This window comes from Anser brachyrhynchus (assembly GCF_964034855.1).
Source record: "Anser brachyrhynchus genome assembly, chromosome: 3".
NCBI classification, from domain to species: Eukaryota; Metazoa; Chordata; class Aves; order Anseriformes; family Anatidae; genus Anser; species Anser brachyrhynchus.
In genome coordinates this window covers 24,492,436-24,508,266 of record NC_137696.1, presented here as the reverse complement: position 1 = coordinate 24,508,266, position 15,831 = coordinate 24,492,436, and the positions used below count along the sequence as shown (strand labels likewise).

At 38.7% G+C, this 15,831-nt stretch overlaps 1 protein-coding gene and 2 long non-coding RNA genes across 9 annotated transcripts in view; 2 read left to right on the top strand and 1 right to left on the bottom strand.

The window, feature by feature from the left end:
- Window positions 1-304: 304 nt before the first annotated feature.
- Window positions 305-2,856, top strand: LOC308191960. 2 transcript variants are annotated; one of them, XR_013948423.1, is made up of 2 exons: window positions 305-1,989; window positions 2,529-2,856. It is a non-coding gene; the product is annotated as an uncharacterized lncRNA (long non-coding RNA). The 2 variants fall into 2 exon arrangements; XR_013948424.1 differs by lacking the exon at window positions 305-1,989 and adding an exon at window positions 2,279-2,439.
- Window positions 2,857-6,521: 3,665 nt separating this feature from the next.
- On the top strand, window positions 6,522-12,637 carry LOC308193051. Its single transcript, XR_013949332.1, has 2 exons — window positions 6,522-9,047; window positions 9,095-12,637. It is a non-coding gene; the product is annotated as an uncharacterized lncRNA (long non-coding RNA).
- The window catches only part of KCNK2 (potassium two pore domain channel subfamily K member 2), a 160,357-nt gene continuing 152,596 nt past the window's right edge, over window positions 8,071-15,831 (bottom strand). For all 6 annotated transcript variants that reach the window (XM_080587225.1, XM_080587228.1, XM_080587226.1 and 3 more), the window contains one exon: window positions 8,071-13,701. In XM_080587225.1, the coding sequence (XP_080443351.1) occupies window positions 13,384-13,701 (318 nt within the window). In that variant the 3' untranslated portion in view covers window positions 8,071-13,383. The remainder of the gene's footprint in view (window positions 13,702-15,831) is intronic.

Here is a 15,831-nt window from a genome sequence, read left to right as displayed (position 1 = left end):
AGCTTTTAAATTTTTATCACTTCTCTCGACCGGTGACAACTTACTCTTGGACAGATATTTTATACCCCTAAGAGTCAATAAAATGGTATAAAACAAAGAGGAAAGGAACATATATTTATATTGAGCACAAAGAGGAAAACATTGCATTGACCTCATGAGCATCTGGCAGATGCACAGTTTTTAGGTTTTATTTTTTAATAAAGCAAAACACACAAACAGAAAGAGGAATAAAACTGGGAGTGATTACATATTTTTAGGTATCACTCTTCAAGCTGCATCAGTACAGATGAATCTATCTTTATGGATCAAAGACAAAATAGAATAGAAAACTTAAGGCCAAAAAAAGGGAAACTTGAAGGAAAGTTAGCTTACATGCGATCTTTCTTCTTTCTGTACTAAAATGTGGGCTTGTTTGACTGCTATTCTGAAAGACAGAAGCAAGTTGCACACTGATAATTGTTTTGTGCTCTGTTATGTTTGAAAAAAAATATATATATTGATTAGATGGCCTTCAGCAATAAACTTGACAAAGCATTTTTCCAGTGAACTGTCAACATAACAAATGTGAAGCAGTGAAACAGGCAACTCATCTGATTTTGCACAGCTAATTTTCTTTCCTTTTATGCATTTGATTCATGTGCTACTGCTCCTTGATTTCTTTCTCTGCAGCATGGTGGCCACTGAAATCATCATCTTGCTTACAAAATGACATCGGGACATTTCCTACAGCTCTCCAGGAATACTACAGCTGTAGGAAGCATACTGACAGCTCCCCATGCACCCATTGACCTAGGAGGCCTTATCAGCACCTGATAACACCTCCACCACCACAGCTGCCGGGGTGGAGGCTGATGAGGCCTCAGCCCCATCCTGCTGCAGATCACAAAACCTCTTCGACCAGAAGGCTTGGCCAAATCATTTTGGTCCGGCTACTCCAGAGGAACCTCTTTTCTTTCCTACCTTGTTTTCAGAGCAGCTCAAAAACTTATCAAAAAGTAAAAAAACAAAGCACTCAGGCGGGGCCCAGGCCCTATGATGTCCTTTGCTCTCCTCAGCCATCAGGGTCTTTTCCTGAGTGCTCAGAAAGAAGTTCAACAGTGACGTCCCAGGTTTCTGGAGTTGGGCTATGTTTCGGAAGCAACCTGACTCAGACTAGTACCCAGGGACCTCTCCCAGGCTGGAAGTCCACTGGGCTGGCTGCTGATCTCCATCCCCAAAATTGATTGTCTCTCCATCACCTTGCTTTATGTGGGTGAGCAAAAAGGCTCAGCTTTGTAGGACCAAGCAGCACCTGAGCTGCAGGGCTTTCATCTCCTTGCCTCCATGATGTGCTGCACACCACTACATTTTCAAGCAGGAGGAGTAAAAATCCTATTTTGACAGCCTGACCTGTTGCCCCATAGTTCAGCTGCTCTTCAGGGATGTGTGAACTCCTCCCCTCCAGCTAAAGAAATTAAATTTCCCGGAGAGCTGCAGGGCAAGAACTATTGTATAAAAGGGGCCAGTAGCAGAATCTACTTCACCTTCTCTGACTACACATTGAATGGTCCTGCTAAATGCTTTGGGAAGAAAAAAACACCTCAGTAACATTAGCTCAAGGACTGGGAAGAAGCACATCTCAGCGTCCTCAGATAGATCTTTGTAACACTTGCATTTATTTTCAAAATTTCCCCTTTTTAACTGCATCTAGACAGGAAGATTCAACAGGGAGCCGAAAGAAACTGCAGCTTGTGGGTTAGCAAACCCTGTTGCTTTCTATCAGATGGTAGAAGAGAGCTCAGCTCCCCTGCCATGGCCCCAGCATCGTTAGCAGAGTCACATACAGCCCTGCTAATTGTGGGCAGGCTGAGGCGATAATCCTCAACCCCTCTCTGCTGATCTGGGAAACTTGCTGTGTTGCTCCAGGGCCTCAATTACATGCACAGGGTTCTGTGTCTCTGTATGGGGACAAAATTATGGGAAATTAAGTTCTGTGTTGACTATTTTTAGGTACATAAATTGTTTATTGGACCTAAATCTCAGAGCTATACCAAATGAAGGCATCAATTATTGAGAATCACCTCAGAAATTAGTCTTTCATGTTAGTTGAAAAGCTCGGCATTCACTCATTTGATCAGAAGCCTCTGTCTGTTCTCATTCTCTGCCATTTCAGATATTTTCATGTCAAGCCTGATATTTTAAACTTGAGGTCTTATGAATTAGAAAGAAATTCTGTAATATAATAAAGCTGAGGGTTAGAAGTTATTTTAAAGCATGCTAATTTTGTTCTACAGCAAACAAGTAGTAGCAGTTGGTAGGATTATTTAAACACAGAAAGAATTCAGCTGCGTGGAAGTCACTCAAAAATGGGGCAAGGCAAAATGGATCAATCCCTCCCCATGATATACCAAGTTCGTCTCTTGTGCACACACAATCTCCACAGGATTCACAAACCAAAATGTATCTATATTATGCCCTTTCCTCAGTGGATCTCATATGTATGAAGATTGCCTTAAAAAACATTCTTTCGGTACATTTTTTCCTTTTAGAAAAGTGATACCATGATCTATGACCATTGTTCTGGTGGCTTGAAGCTTGTGACAAGATCTTCAGACAACCTGAGAACTGACATCACGGGAGGCAGAAGGTGAAGCTGTTCCCCCTTTTATCCACTTCTTTTTCATAGCTCAATTTATTAAAAACAAAACAAAACAAAACATACATCTATGTAACTATGTACATCTATGTAACTTCATCTGCCAGCCTATCTGTCCTCCTACATTTGGGATAAACCAAGACTGACAAAGATGGGACAGGCACTCTTGGTGGAAATACAGCTTCAGAAGGTTTGGCTGCTCTGCAAAATAGGGAATGTCAGTTTTCCCCCTATTACAATTTGAAGGAAATGCCTTCTGTGTCACATGAAAAAAGGTGGGTCCTTCTTGTGGTGTGTTAGCAGAGTAGCACATTTCATACGGCCAGGGCTCCATTTTCATTTTATGCTAGCTCTGGTGTACTTAATTCCTTTGCCAATGTTAGTTACTGCTGAGCGTGTAGCTTCTGTCAGTAAACATGCACTCAATGTGAGTGACTTGATTTTGTAGCCTCAAGTGCTAGGATGAATGAACGTTTGGGCATATTAGCAATTTCATTACAGTTAATTGCATTTTTATTAAGCTCCCCCTCACTGCAAAAAAAAAAAATCGTGCTTTTGTGAATACTTACTAAGACTTCTGGTTGATTTAAAGCAAGCCCTTTCCTGCGGTGTCCTGGTCTCCTACTTTTTTCTAAAGATAATGTTACCCTGGGGGTTGTAGGAGCCTAAGCAGTAGTAATAGTTATATGTGAGGTTCAACAGGACAAGCAAATGAGAAGCTACAAGAAAACTTTGTGTGTGTGTTGCTTCTATTCAGGAACTAGACTGAAGTATAATTTCAAGAAGGGGATTTAAAAAATGGTTGAACAGGCACTTAAACAACACTGCATCTAAAGCTTAGAAACTAAGGGAGGTACACAGCACTGAAATTATCTCCACACATCCTATATGTTTTCTTGCCCAATCTTTCAGTTCCTTTGGGTAGAAACTATCCTCTTTTTGCCATACTTTGGGAGGGGACTGGGGCACAGTTAGTCAAAGAGGTACGGAGGTGAGACTATGGCCTGATACCCTGCACAGATGGAAGGACAACCCTTTAACAGCCTTCTCATGGGAAGCAGGCTTATTTACATTTCCTTCAGAAACAGTTTATTTGATGAAAAAAACCAAGACTCTGCCTCCTGGGCTTCTGAGTCTTGGTAGCAACGCTCAAAGAAAAGCTTTTTTTTTATACTTTCTCTTGTATCTTTTCCCATTTCATGTACCTGCCCCTGTATTCAGATTTCTCAGGAGTAGAACCTCTGAAGCATATCTAGAGTCTGGCTACCTCATTTATCAAAGTGGCTCTATGTCCAGCGTTTTGCTGAAATTTGGCAGCATAGCTTTTAGTAAATTAATAATTCCTGTCATCTAGCATGAAAGGGAATAAGGAGGTAACCATTGTTACAGCTTGCAATGTAGGTCTAAAGCCTATTCCTCTTTATAATCTCTCCAAGAGTCTGTACTCTAAGGGCTGCCTATTTTTAGTAAATTGTGACATTTAATGAGCACTGCTTCACAGCTTAACACTATGAAGTTTTGGTAATCCAGCAGCTCTGTTCTGGGGAGAAGGCCAGACCCCAAGTGCTGGTTTTTATTTTACATGCTTGTCATTACAGTGACTTGACAGATGTTTAAAATGCTCTCAAATTAACATGACAAACAAAATTAACATATTATCTGTGGTTTCTGTACTTATCACTACAGTGATCCTATTTATTCATTACATAGCCACAAATCATTCCCACTAATATGCATTGGTTGAGAATTAAAGTATTATCCTAATCCACAAATACACAGCAATTTTTAATATCGTAATTAAAAAAGATGTACTTCTCTGAAGCATGAGGGGAAGCAAGTGCTATGAACATGACACTAATGGCAGCAGCAAAGAGGAAACAAAAGACTATGCACAAAGCTTTCTGTGTAAGGTGTTCCAGACACTCTTTTCTTTTCAAAGACACATCCCAATACAATGTTAACTATACTAAAGAGTTTCTTGTTACTGCTCTCTGAATCAGCCATGAACTGGAATAGAGCACAGAAACCTAATTCACAGCCCCCTCTTTAACTGCTGTACAACACAACAAATATTTAAAAAATTAAAACAAAAATTTTTGAAGAGGGGGGAGAGAGAAATGACAGCATCACAGCTGTGGAACATTGCCAGATAATACTGAGGAAGAAGGAATTCTGCCAAATTGTTGGAGCAATTCTGTGGCTAATGATTTTTCAGGCTAATGGTTTTTAGTTCTGCCTTTTCACATCATCTGTAAGATGATGGAAGGATAGAAAGTCAGATGGAAAGGGCAGAGTATCTTGATTTGTAATGCTCTGGACCTGCTTTAAGGATCACTCACTTCAAATATAGCTCAGACACAGAGCACAGGCAGAGCACAGACTGATCATCAGAAGCTCCTGAAATAATTACTATCCTGAGAATTGCCCCTGATACTTTGAACTCATTTTTGGTTTATTTCTCTCAGAGAGGCTCGCAAACAGTTTCAACCAAGCTATATATTTGCAGTGATGATATATTTCAATTATCAAACTACTTCTTTTGCACAGCTCCCTAATAGCACAGGTGGATTATAAACTCTGGAGAACATGGTGTAATCCCTGCAGCTGCCCCCAGATCCTTTCAGGCCAGTTTTCCATAACTTCAAAGTACTTTTAGCTGCAGAGTTACCACACTGGCAGGCAGACAAACTGAAAAGCTGAAATAGATGGCAAAGCAGCTTTATTTTCGTTGCATGCAATCCCAACCACTACCTGAAGTGCTGCAGGAAACGGCAACTCATGGAGCTGTACATGATCATATTGTCCTCTTCATACATCATGCCACGCCACAAGATCCACAGCAACATATTTTGTCAATATTTCTGGTATATTAAAAAAGAAAAAGAAAAACAACCAAACAACAAAAAAAAACAAACAGGTGCTTAGTACACCTTTACAGTTCCTTATATGTTTCTTTCATAAATAAACCTTTCCCCCTGCACTGATACTGTGTTATTCCTTTCTAACAGGATCAGAAATGTGCACACCAGAGTCATACAGTACATTAATTTGTTTAAATGAGTTACATTCATTATGCAAGATGTCACTAGAAAACATAAAAATGCATGAAGCAACTATAGCCTACAGACAAACAGAAACAAAATTAAAAGAAAGAATGAAAGGAAAGTACTTTTGACACATCTTTGTAGCTAGTTATGCATTTCTGCATTCATTTTTTCAGTACAGAGTAACTGGGTTTGGATTTGTAATGAAAAAGAGGAAAGTTTTATGGTATGCTCTGTAGTTAAGGGCCCTACATACTCTACATTGTAATTCTTTATTCTGTTTGTGGAAGGCTCTGTTAAACAACAGCAAGTATGGAAAAATTTTATTGAGGGTAGCAGAGTATAAACCGATGTGTGAATGCAGGAATGTAATCCCTGTATGCTGACAGTCCCTCTATGCTGACAGGCCTAACTAAACTTTGCTTCCATTGTCACCAAGCAGCAGTGAGAGTTCAGAGGAATTTTCTGTTCATTAGTTTCCAAAAACTGTTTTCTGATATTTTCAGCCTACACAAGTAGAAACTACATACAACTTCTACTGCTAATTTTGCACTAAAGTGTTGCACGTTAAGACAGGCCAAGCTCACAACCAGCATACCGCTGCAGTGATAAAACACACCTGCAGCCTCTGTTCTGGTCTTGATAGTCTGCTGTGTTTTTTTTCCAAAATATTATCTGTATACAAAACTCTGTTCAAGGAGCTTCATATTGAAAAAGTAAATCTTCTCTTATTACTCTACCTGTACAGTATGACTAAGAGAAGAAGTTTCTCCCCTTTCAAGCTATCCAGTCTTTGATAGTCAGCTGGCACCCAGAAGGGTGTAATACATTCACAGGCAGTACACATTCAGAGCCTGCAAAAGCATTGCAGAAGAGCAGGAGTAAGCTGATATAATGCAGACTGCACTTTGACTCTCTTCTGACAGTCTCTAAGGACACTGGGAAATGAAAAGGTCTTTGTGCTTGTACCACCTCCACTTTATAAAGTGCACAATAGTACATGACATATTACTCCCACTTCAACTTTTTGCAGTGGAGCCTAATTTTTAATCCTCCTTTCGCTACGAACCACTGAGGTATTCTCTATTAAAAAAAGCATTCAGACTTTATGGCTCTTCATTCTGTAGTCTAGAAGGGCCTAGACTGTGACTCCTAGGCCAATATCCTGGCCAAGTGTGCAATACAGAGCCTTTACAGTTGTAAAATTCCCTCTCTCCTGCTACAGAGCAGGCACAGGTGACATAAAGTATTCTCAAAGCTGTATACATTAGGCAGAAGGATGTACCATGCCATATGGCCATGCTAAAGTAGAACTTCCCTTGATCATGTTTCCTGTCAGATCTAGTGGACTTCAATCAGGAATTGTCCACTGCAGTGATGCACTCTGCCTCCTGTGGGCACATAAATCCCATATTTGTCCCTTTCAAAGTGTTAAATTCCAGTAATACTCAGATATCTCTGCTGGGTTTGGTACTCAACTATCAGCTCATTTATTATGGTAGGAAATAAAGAGAAACTTTGGACAAAATCACGATCTTAGGGGGGGAAACAAAACAAAACAAACAAAAACCTTTAGGAATGACACCATACTACTTTAGTGTGCATCACTACTGAATACAATACTTCTTTCTTAGATAAAATGCAAAATCCATATAAAACAGGCAGATTTGTGGCTAGTATGAAAGGCAGATCCAGCAGGATTCTCATGAGTTCCCATGAGAAAATGATTAACAAATAGATTCTTATTTCTAGTTATCCAGCAAAGTTAGTCTCTGTCTCCCTGGAGCTAAAGTAGACTAAAATACACTTAATGTGAAAGATGCTTCTCTTCAGAAAAACTTCTCAGTCCTCACAGTTTTATTTTGAAGAATCAAATTAATAGTAAAAGAAAAAGAAAAAAAAAGAGCTATCATTAAACTGCTATTTAAGAAGTCATTTCAGGATGCAGCTCATCTTCTGGAGTATATTATTATTTATTACTTATGGCAAGTAGTACATTCCCATAAGGATCGATAGTGTATGCATATCACGTGCCTTTCTCTGGAGGATGAAAATCTGACTGTATATTCTTGGGCATTAGCTAGAATTAATAACTGGGGTTAATAAAGCAAATCCTTCTCAAGGAGTTTCTCACTGAGGACATTCATAAACGTTCTTGTGACATTCACAGGGAAAAAAAAAGTACATGCAATGTTCAATGAATCCTAATAATAATAATTAGCAACAGTGGAAACAGAACAAAAACTATTATCCCAAACTCAGTCATAAAGAAATCTAATACTGGTAGCCTGGTCATACTGTATTATTTACAAACCATAGATTAGTTGTTTTCTCTGTAATTATCTGTCTATATCAGCTAGACCAGAAAAACAGCTGAACATTCAGAAACAATTAAAACAGGCCAAAAAAAAAAAATAGATTTATTATATCACAAATGTAGAGAGTGCTATAATTCATGAAAAGTTGTGATGTCTATTGTTTTTATAATATACTGATTTTAAATTCAGCTACATTGTCAAAACTCTAATTTAACATGAAACAATATTGAATTTACCAAAGTGGATTTTATAGTCAACTTAAGATTATACAACAACGTATCAACGTTGCACATTGAAAGCACACATATACGTGGGTCCAAAATAAAAAGCTGTATAAGCTAATATATCAGCTGTTTATATAAAGAAAAAAGTGATGATGTTTTTGCAATAACTAAGGTACCTGTTCGTAAACTCATTCAATGTAATCCTCTGAAAGTTTGTGAATGCATGATTATCAATGGCCTAGAATTGAAGTGTTCCAAGTTTTTAAAGTATAATAAACCTGTTATAACCGATTCTTACACAGGCTCCTTATAATTGTAACAATTTGGCAAAGCACAGAATGCTTGTTCAAATTAAAGAGGTGGCGTTTTTATTACCTATGAGTAGCTCAACAGCTTTTTATTTCTCATAACAGTAAATCAGCATCTTCTCTATTTTTCCCAAATGGAACATATTGTTTACAGGAAGGTTGTGTTGTTCTTTTAAATCTGCAGGGCAGCACAAACCAAAAATCTTACATGTGTTTCTATGACAAAATAATTACCTTAACTTTGACAAATTCATGTAAAATGTATATATATTTTTAAATATATAAAAACCTTTCCTTTCAAACAACACTGCAAGGTAGGAAAGAAAAGGTAATTACCCCATAACTGTATGACAGTAATTTATTAGAAATATTACTGCAGTATTTCGACATTATATGTAGTTTCCCTGACAGGAAAATTTCCTTCACAGGAAATAAAATTATATACATATGTAGACTTGTCATGAGCATGTAGGGTTGACTAAGTAGAGCAGTCTTCCATTTCTTCTTCTACTGGACGTGTTGTATTCCTGTTTAGAGATCACTGGTGTAGAAATGATGCTGGAAGAGCAAGAACTCAAACACACAAGCCAGATTTTCTCCCATCTGCAGTCCTGGTCTCACAGTTTGTTTAGTGATCTAAGGAAGGTCCATTCCAGATCAAGTCTGGTCCCTTTGGAGGTTTAGCACTTCTGTGGGTTCCTGTGTTACCCCCTAGCTTTCCTCCTGTTGCGTCAAAAAATAATTCAGGAAGGGGTGAAGAGAGGAAGGCACGGCTTCACAAGGTTCAGTGAGCTTCTGGCTGTGACCCTTTCAGGCTGTTTGCAACTCAGACAGACTGTAGTGCCTCAAGGCTGCCTAAATATTGGAAAAGGGGGGACAGCCAGCCCAGAGTTAAAAAAAAAAAAAAAAAAAAAAAAAAACACAGAGGAAATGCAAAAGTAAGCTCTTCCCATCTTACTCAAGCAAGGAGAGGTCATAGAACAAATTCTCTGTGACTTAGTCTCAGTCTCCCTGCCTCCTATGCAGGGCTAATGAAGAATTGAGGCTTTGACCAAGTAGACGATTTGGACACTTTGTCCGAGAATACAAAGTACAACAGAGAATAAAAAAAAATTATTATTATGCAAGGCAGAACATAGGCAACAGCCACCAATACAGATTAGGTACTTCTCCAACAGATTCCAGATCCTTTTTATTAACGTTTCTTCTAACATTGAGAAACAAACTATTTTGTTAGGTGGCAAATGTACTTCTACATATCGGTATGTGCTAGAACTTATCAATCATTCAAAATATTTTTTCAACATCTGTTTTTATGGTATTTGCTTGGCAGTAAAAGCAAAAATAAACCTTTACCAAACTGAAATACAATTTTCAGAAACTTGCTTAAGTAGCAAGCATCCCAATAGTCTGAAAACATCTCCACATGTGTGTGAGAAGAAGGAGGCTAAGTTGAATTTCATGAAGTCTTAATTCCTGCTTTTGTAGCTCCACATTTGGAAGGGAAAAAGAGAGCTACACAGGATTTCCAGAGGCGTGAAAGGCACAGGGTTTTAATTCAAAAGTTTGCTCTTACAGGAACAAGAAGAAAGATCTTTATGGACATCATGAAGTTTTGTAAATTCACTTAGCCATCCTTAGCAGATCTATCACTGTACTTGGAGAGGGAGAAAAAGATTTTGAAATGACACCAGTGGCTCTAGACCTGTATTGACTCTACCCACTTACACTAGCTGGACTGTTGCATCTTTTTTTCTTCTTCAGTTATTAAGGATTTTATTTGTTAATGTATTCTTCTAAACAGACAAGTCTTTTATAAGGTTGGATATTTTAGATCAAATACTAAAGTCAGAAAAAAGGAAAAAAAAGAAAAAAAAAGAATGGCTTTTACATATAAATTAACAACTTTTTTTTTTTTCCCAGAAATCACATGCAAGAATCAAGGAAAATAAATGCTCAATGGATTTAACGCATATCCATACTAACATTACAAATATTGTCGTAAATTTTTGAAACAACGTACTCTTTTCAGCAGGTCTTGAAACTACTGAAAGTTTCTTTAAAATGAAAGAAACCACATAGGCACTCACTGCTATAGGTTGGTAAATTGATACAAGCTAGTAAGAGTAATCCAAGGACTTAACCTTGGTTTGAGTTGGAAAGGACCTTAAAGCCCACCCAGTTCCAACCCCTTGCCATGGGCAGGGACACCTCCCACCAGACCAAGCTGCCCAAAGCCCCATCCAGCCTGGCCTTGAACACCTCCAGGGATGGGGTAATCCACATCTTCTCTGGGCAACTTGTGCCAGTGCCTCACTGCCCTCATAAAGATATCGTATCTGCTTTCAGAGACAGTAAACATTAAACATTACCAGTCCCTCCAAAAGGCACTGAGACATCCCATCCAAATCAGATTGGAACAATTTAATAAAATAGCACTCGTCAGTCTTTACTTACCACCACACAGCTGCAAGTCAATGGTCGCTTGGCCAAAACATAGAGAGGCCACTGTAAACTATCCACTGCCGAAATGACTGTTCTGGTGTGGCAGGTTACTGCCCATAGGACTGCTGGTTCACACACCTCTGCACAAGGCTACCACCAGCACAGCATCCCACATCTCCATCAGTGAAAATTCTGAGATTACCAGCAGCTCCATAGCACGTGACAGAATAAACTTCATCCTCCCAAGTTTTTGAACAAAACAGAAAGAAACACAAGATTGGGTACAGCATCCAAAGAACATTATTTTTAATATCAAGAAAAAAAATATATTCCTGTGCTGGATGAGTCAAGCCTTTATTGCTAAACCATCTTAAATTAAAGAAGGTGGCAAACTGCTATACTCTAACTAGTGAAAACACAAAATCAGTTTCACAAATGATTTCTCAGCATTCCAGTTATAGCAAGCAGGAGATTCAGAAAAGCTTATTTTAATTAAAAACTTTATTTTTCATTACAATTCACAGTTTATACACAGCAAGATGAACTCTTGCCATGTGGACATTCAGAACACTGTGCTGGGGAGACAAGGGTCTTTGTTATAAGAGCATTGCTCGGTGCTGTTTCATGGAACTTCTTTAATTTTAAAAGCATACTCTCTGTAAATGTTAACTGACTGATATTTACACTGAATTGACTGAATTTACATATTAACTTATATTTATTAGAAAACAAGCTAAGCATTCAAAAACATTAACATTCATATCTTGCATGTTATCTAATGGTCAGAGATGCTGTAAGATTTGCCACTTGAATCATGCCCAATCAGCAAAGTCTTGTTTTTGTGTTGTTTTTTTTTTGATGTTTTTTGTTTGTTTTTTAATTTACACAGAGCCTAAATTATTCTTTAAGGCCTGTTCATTTCATTTTATGTACAGCCAGGCTACAATAGACTAACATAAGAAAAGAATGTAAAATTATCCATTCCATCCTGCATTTCTTCTGAATCTCATGTACACCTATTAGCAAAACAGAGGACGTAAAATTAAAGTTAACGTGTTTTCTTAAAACCAGTAAAGAAAACACAGTCTGGTTTAGATCTGCTTCTCGTCAGCCTACCCTTTCTGAACAATCATCAGTATTCAGGTTGTGCTATTTTATCAGCTCTTCTTCATGCCTGCACTTATATTCAGAGCCATCTCTATTTGAAATGTACAAAGTCACAGTGATACCAGTTTCGATTGCATTCCCACGTTAGTCACAGCTCCGGCACAGGCAGCTACTGTACAGTGTGACATTCAGGAAAGCACTCCAGCAGGATTCCTGTGTAAAATATCATATGGCATCTGGTGCGACTTGATTTAAAGAGGAAGTTAAGAATCCTTGTCACAGAGCAAATATCTGGTAGAAGGTTTATGCTTGTTAAAAAATGCTGATTTTTTTTTTTCTGCATTGTTTTCTGAATGTTGTTATTAGGATACAGCAATTAAAAGCCTCTCCTGCCTCTCCTCAAAATAGCCATATTTATTTGCTCTTGTCATCCACCAAATAACTTAATGATAGATAAGCTGCAGATTTTTTTATTTTATTTTTTGGTACATCTGACACAGAGAAAAAAACTGCTGAACACTGCTTGAAAAAATAAGACCGAACAGGGTCGGCAAATTCTACAAGTCAGTGTGAACAAGTATCAGCTGGACCTGAGTAAAACAAAATGCTTCTGGGGGACATGTTTGAAACTTCTGAGACTGCAGTGCCTTTAAATTTAGAGCTTAGAACATCATTTGATGATTGCTGAGTTTTGGCATTTATTCATGCTGGTTGGTATCTTCAATACAGACACCTTTAAAACACCATCATTTCAGGAAGAATGAAAGCTCAAAGGAAATACACTTCTCATTTAAAAAAGAAAAAAACACAAACAAAAACCATACAGGAATTGTAGAGGTTCTGGTTCTTCAAAAGATAAGGCACTGACAAAAATTTCTTAGGTAAAAGGCTGCATAAGAATTTCTTGCCATTTACAAATGTGTTGTAGTCCATAAATGGTCCATTCCTAGGCTCAGTAAGGTAGACCCTGAAATTTTAAGGACTGATCCCTCAAAGCTACATTGTTACCATAAACAAGTGTGATTCATTCTTGAGGCCATATGGCACATTAGGAGAAGTGGAAAACAGTCTGGGCAGATAAAGGCAGAAGACGTTGCTTGTTCCAGCATCTTTCGATAACAGAAATGCCATTCATCTTTGTGTCTTTGAAGAGATGTGATGGTAACTCGGGACTGTAGTTTCTGTGGAACTCATGCACACATATAAAATGCTATTAGCATTGATCATTGACAGGGTGGAGAAAAAAGGTATATGGCTAGTCTAAGCCAAGAGCTTCTCATGGGCTGGGATCCAAAGTCACAGCTACTTAATATTTTCAATAACGGCTATCTCTTCTGCTGCACAGTGCGGCGTCAAACCATTCATATAAATGCTGTCCGTCTTTGTGAGAGCTGGCAAGATGTCCTTCTCACTGGTGAGATGGTTGACTGACAGGGTTCTCTTGCAAGGAGTCAGGTCTTGATTGTGGTTGACGGCAAGTTCAGCGGAGAGCTTTCTTTTGATGGAGGTAGCCCGCTGGAACTTGTCATAGATCTCCACGCTGAGACGCCTTCGCGTTTCTTTGAACTCCGCGGTGACGTTGGCTGTCCACTCCGCAGCATGGGCTCTGAATTCTCCTACCTGCAACAAAAATAAGAAAAAAAAAAAAAGGAAACATAACCTGGCTGAGGACATTAAAGACTGTAGGCTTGAAAGCCCAGTGAGAAAGCAATGTGTCTCTGGGCTAGCAAAGAGCTGCTGCGGTTGGTACAGATTTCTCATCCCACAGACTCATTTCTTTATCGACAGCAACTAAACAAGAAGAAATGATGCACTGGGAAGAGTTAACAGCAATTCTTAAAAAAAAAAAAAGAAAAAAAGAAATCTTTTCTGCTGAAATTTGTTATTGAATTATAGGCAGCGAAGAACACCAGGAAGCTCCGGAGCCCTGGCAGCTGCACAGTACCCAGCTGGTCAGGGGATGCTGAAATCCCAGCAATCCAGGCTGGGCTATGTATTGCTACCAGGGCGCAGGGTTATTTATGAGCACTTCTACTGTCTGTGGAAAGATCCCTAGGAGGCTTGGCAAAGAATTTTCTAAATTTAGACAGAAAAGCTTTTATAAAAAAAAAAAAGCATCAGCTGCTGGTATTCTCTTTTTTGTGCTTGCTCGAACACAGCGCCAGTACAGTAACAGCTTCAGTCATGTCATCAACATGTCTGCTTACCACCCTGACTCCTCTGAAGTGACATGCTAAAACAACACACACACAATGGCAACGTGGGACTGCTGGAACTGTCACTATTTACACCGAGTAAATGCAGGCTGCCAGTCAGTGCAGGGGGCTGTGATACAGTTACCATACAGCTGGAGGGTGGCATTTCCCCTCTGGTGCACAGATCTCCAGTCAGGTTGGCTGGCTGCAAGGTGCTAGTTTGCACAACCATTATCATTTCATGTGTGTATGTATTTGAGTAACCTGCTCTAGTGGGAGGTGTCCCTGCCCATGGCAGGGGGTTGGAACTGGATGGTCTTTAATGTCCCTTCCAACCCAAACCATTCTGTGATTCTGTGACTCTATGCATGTACATCCCCGCTGCACACTTAGCTCTTGTTCCCTCACTCTATGTGTCTTTGCTATAGAGGCTGTCAATATAAAGGCACTTTCATTAAAAACTACCAATTTTTCACTAAACCTTCATCAAAAACTACCTTTTTTTTTTTTTTATCAAGATTCCTTTCCACCATTTCTGTGTTTCAGTATTGGGAAAGATGCAACATCCTATAAACCCAAACTCTGAGACTACTGCTGAGGGAGGCAGCTGCTGGCACAGACTCACAGATTATCCTCATCTTCCTTGGACAGATCATGAGACAGACTTGGCAGCTTACCCATATAAGTCTGAGGTGAACTATGGCCTTGTAATTTATATGCTATTTATATTTTTGCTCTTGTATTTCAACCAAACCACCATTACAATATTAAGTTATATAGGTAATTAAAGGAGGCACCTTTTGAGGAGATTATCTTGTTATAAGGGCTAAGGAAATAGATTGTTTTTCTTTAAATCTTTTCTCTGTGGGCAGCTTATTAATTGGAAAGTATAGCATAGGGAAGATAGACTGCTGATAAATATAACTCCAAAGCAAGGCATTTTAGAAGAATTAACCCACTTAAATAAATTAGTCTAATTGGTACTGCTCAGTCCAGAATTTCAATCATCGGCAAGCAAGCTTGGACTTGGCACAGAAATCAAATAAAAATTAACAAAGACAAATATGGAGGGTAAGCCAGCAGAGAAGAGTGGCCAAAGGCTTATTCATGCTTTGCAGTGCAGTGGAAAACAGGAATATAATGAAGGTAAAAAAATAATCAGCTCACTCAGGAGTGACAAGTTTTCAGGAGAACTTCCCCCCTCCAGAAACAAAACAAAAAACTCTTTACCCAGAGGTCATTTTATTACATTTGTCTCAGCTTCAGTGAATTACACCATTGACTAATGTGGACCCATTACATATATTTTCTAAAACAAGGATTATTATCTGTAATACACAGAGGATTTGCTCAGCTGAATGATTATTAGTATTTAAATTGCGCAATTAGGATCAGACACACTGCACTTCAGATCTGAAAATAATGTAATCTGTACTGCTGAAACATTTCAGCTGCTACAATATTTTTATTTGTAGTAAACAAGTAATAAAAATATGATAAGGAGTATCAGTGCACACCCTAGGGCAGCTCTGTCCTGCTCCAAATCTTGTATAAA